General features: G+C 43.0%; 1 protein-coding gene across 1 annotated transcript; it reads right to left on the minus strand.

The window, feature by feature from the left end:
* Positions 1-567: 567 nt before the first annotated feature.
* Positions 568-2,373, minus strand: LOC127526660 (general transcription factor II-I repeat domain-containing protein 2-like). The gene has a single exon (XM_051922612.1). The coding sequence runs from the start codon at positions 2,371-2,373 to the stop codon at positions 568-570; it is 1,806 nt and encodes a 601-aa protein (XP_051778572.1).
* Between the last annotated feature and the right edge of the window lie 1,068 nt (positions 2,374-3,441).

Raw genomic sequence — 3,441 nt, forward strand, 5'->3', positions numbered from 1 at the left:
TTTAAAACTGAACAAAGCCGCGGGCCAAGGTTGAAAAAAATTACCTTTTAATAGGCACCCAAACAAGTTTTGCGTTGAAAATTGAACAAGCAAGGCTTATATAACTTTATAATGACATGCAAACCCGAGTTTCATGTTTAAATATAAAAATTGAATGCCTCTTTTCTATTTGCAGCCTTCTGAGGTAAATATCAAAATAAACTTTTTTCCACAGGCTAATAAATACATTTGAAAACAAAATAACAATAATGAATGAATCAAACATTCAAGCCTTGAAGTAGCAAGAGAAGAGTGCATGAATAAAATGTTTTTGCTCAGTTTGCTACACTGATTTGCTTTAACACTGAATATGGAACAAGCCATGCTTATAGCTTAACTTAACTTAATAGTGCAAAATCAACTGTCAAAGAACAAACGAAGAAACATCAATGGCATATTAAATAACATTTAAATAAAAAATGAATGCCTCTTTTCAATTTGCTAAATATCAACATTAACTTTTTCCACTGGCTAATACATAAATCAATCATTCAGGCCTTTTTACTGTTCAGTTTGCGACACACTGATCTAACATGGTGTGTTCAAGCCAGACACCTGGCATCTTTTCTTGGATGCTAGTTCATCAGTGTCGGGGCTCAGGCTTTGAGCTGAGGCAACCTTCATTATCGAACGAAGGTGTTCATCAGTGAGACGTGCCCTGTGAGATGTTTTCGTCATCTTCATTGAGGAGAAAAGTTGCTCACATAGGTAAGTGCTGCCGAACATGGAGAGCAATTGAGCAGCTTGGGTGCGGAGCTGAGGCATTGTGTCAGGGATGTGTTGTGGAAACTGTGCGGCGCCAACAGCATCATACTTTGACTTCAGCGTGTCATCACACTGGAGTTCAATCAGCTCCATTTGAATGTTAGTTGGTGCTTTTTCCACATCGACTGCGAAGGGATTACTAAGCAGTTCAAATCTCCATTTCTGACCATCAAAGTCGCCAAATCGTCGGTTAAACTCAGCGCCGAGTACACTGAGTTTTTCAGCAAACTGTGCGCACACGGCGGTAGAGATCTGCGTATTTATGGTTTGGCAACAGGGGAAATGGCCAAGGTTTCCTTGCAGCAGCTGATTCTCCCACAGGCAGAGTTTAGCTTTAAAAGCTTTCACTGACGAGTACATCTCGGTGATGATGCGGCCCCGCCCCTGTAGCTGCAGGTTCAGCGCATCAAGATGGCTTGCGATGTCAGACAGAAAGGCCAGCTCACACATAAACTTTTGCTCCTGGAGTTCTGCTGTGTCCTTCCCTTTGCTTTGCAGAAACTGACATATTTCTTCACGCAGCTCGAAAAATCTGTTCAGTACTTTTCCGCGGCTTAACCATCTCACCTCTGTGTGATACGGCACGTCTGTGTGTTCCGAACCAAACTCTTCCAGAAAAGACTTAAACTCGCTGTGATTCAGACCTTTGGCTCTTATAAAGTTAACAACTTGTGTTACTGTGGTCATAACATGTTCCATCTTTAGGGCTTTAGCACACAGTGACTCTTGATGTATAATGCAGTGATAAACCGATAGCTCACCTGCACAGTTCTCTTCCCGCATCTTTTCACGCATCCTGCCCACCAGACCATTCTTTTTACCACTCATCGCTGGCGCACCATCAGTGGTTAATCCCACGAGTTTATCCCACGGCAGGTTTATTTCAGTTACACATTTGCAAACCTCCTCAAAAATGTCCGTCCCTGTGGTTGTGCCATGCATGGATTTAAATCCCAAAAGCTCCTCCGTAACACACATTTTTGAGTCGACACCGCGGATGAAGACTGACAGCTGCGCAGTATCAGACGCGTCAGTGCTCTCGTCCACAGCGAGGGAAAAAGAAACAAAATCTTTCCCCTTTTCCATCAGCTGGTCATGCAGATTGGTGGCAAGATCACATATGCGCTCCGCTATTGTGTTCCTGCTCAGGCTTACGTTTGAAAAGGCCTGTTTTTTCTCTGGGCACACTTGGTCACAAACTTTCAGCATTATCTTTTTAATAAATTCTCCCTCATTAAAGGATCGGGTTGATTTGGCGATTTCTTCTGCCACGATATATCTCGCCTTTACAGCAGCCTCGTTTTGTGCTGTGGCTTTTTTGAACATATTTTGTTGTGAAACCAACCCTCTCTTCATCTCCTCTACTTTCTGGCTCCTTTGAGTCGTGTCCAGGTCCTTGTACATGTCCTGATGTTTCGTTTCATAGTGTCGCCTAAGGTTGTACTCCTTAGGTACCGACACGTTGGCTCCACAAACGAGACAAACAGGTCTGTCTTTCAGATACGTAAACATATATTCTGTCTCCCACCTGTCCCGAAAAGTTCTGTTTTCTCCCTTCCTTTTCGTCATTTTTGGTAGGGGTAAAACAGTGACACCTAGAGTTGTAGTATTGGGCCGCAGCACGTCTGGAAAGAACGCTGCTTGCTAGAAATCTACTGACACAAAGCTGGCGCGCCAAAACAACCGCAGAGCATTATGGGATTTGTAGTATTCGCAGTGAATGCGGTGTTACAGCAACACCGCCGCTGTATAATACCGGTGGGCCAGCTCTAATGTTAATTTGATATTGCCCCACGGGCCAAATGAAATTACACGGCGGGCCAAATTTGGCCCGCGGGCCAGAGTTTGACACCTGTGCCCTAAACCATCACTGGTGCAGCTAATGGGTTTCAGACATCACTCATTTAATTAAACAGAGATCACCTGTCTGTAGTCAAGGGTTTTCTATTGATTGTAATATAAATGTGCCTGTATCAGGAAGGTCCAACTTGTGGTGAGTCAGTACGGTGGCCTAACCTACACGATGAAGACAAAAGAGTACTCTGTGAAAAGTTGATGGAAAAGTATAAGTCAGAGGATTGAGAAAAGAAAACATCCAAGTCACTGACTATCCCTTGGAGTCCAGTTAAATCAACCATTAACACTAGAATTACCAGAGTCTACGAAAAAACTCGTAGATCCGGCCCACCTTAAAAGGGTTCTCACCTCTCTTTTGTATTCTAAATGTGCCGATTAAGAGGAGCAGCGAGCAGCCGGCTATTCCATCCCCCACCGTCGCAGAATGTTCACTAAGTTTTCCCAGCTCATGGCTTGTTTGATTATCTGGGAGTGACTGAACTGCTGGAGTTTTAGAATAGAAATAATAGATCGCTATTTGGAATACATGCATTTTATGCGTGTTCTGTTTCTACAGTAATCTGTGTAAACACATTGCTAAAACAGAAACTTTTTCATATTTTAGTAATAAATGTTACAAAATGTAGAATGTGTAAAGCCCGAGTTCCTAAGATCAAATAAACACTTCCACAAAAGCTTCACACACCATATAACAGTTTCTGTGGCGTAGTGCGCTAAGATTTGCTTCTCAGACTGAGTAGCTTTTCTTTGCCTCACAAACATGAGTTCAGTTCCCCGCTG

This window comes from Erpetoichthys calabaricus, chromosome 2 (assembly GCF_900747795.2).
Source record: "Erpetoichthys calabaricus chromosome 2, fErpCal1.3, whole genome shotgun sequence".
NCBI lineage: Eukaryota > Metazoa > Chordata > Cladistia > Polypteriformes > Polypteridae > Erpetoichthys > Erpetoichthys calabaricus.

What these genes read in the sequence shown, in the direction of transcription:
- LOC127526660 (XM_051922612.1), bottom strand. Translation starts at nt 2,373, where the DNA reads ATGACGAAAAGGAAGGGAGAAAACAGAACTTTTCGGGACAGGTGGGAG.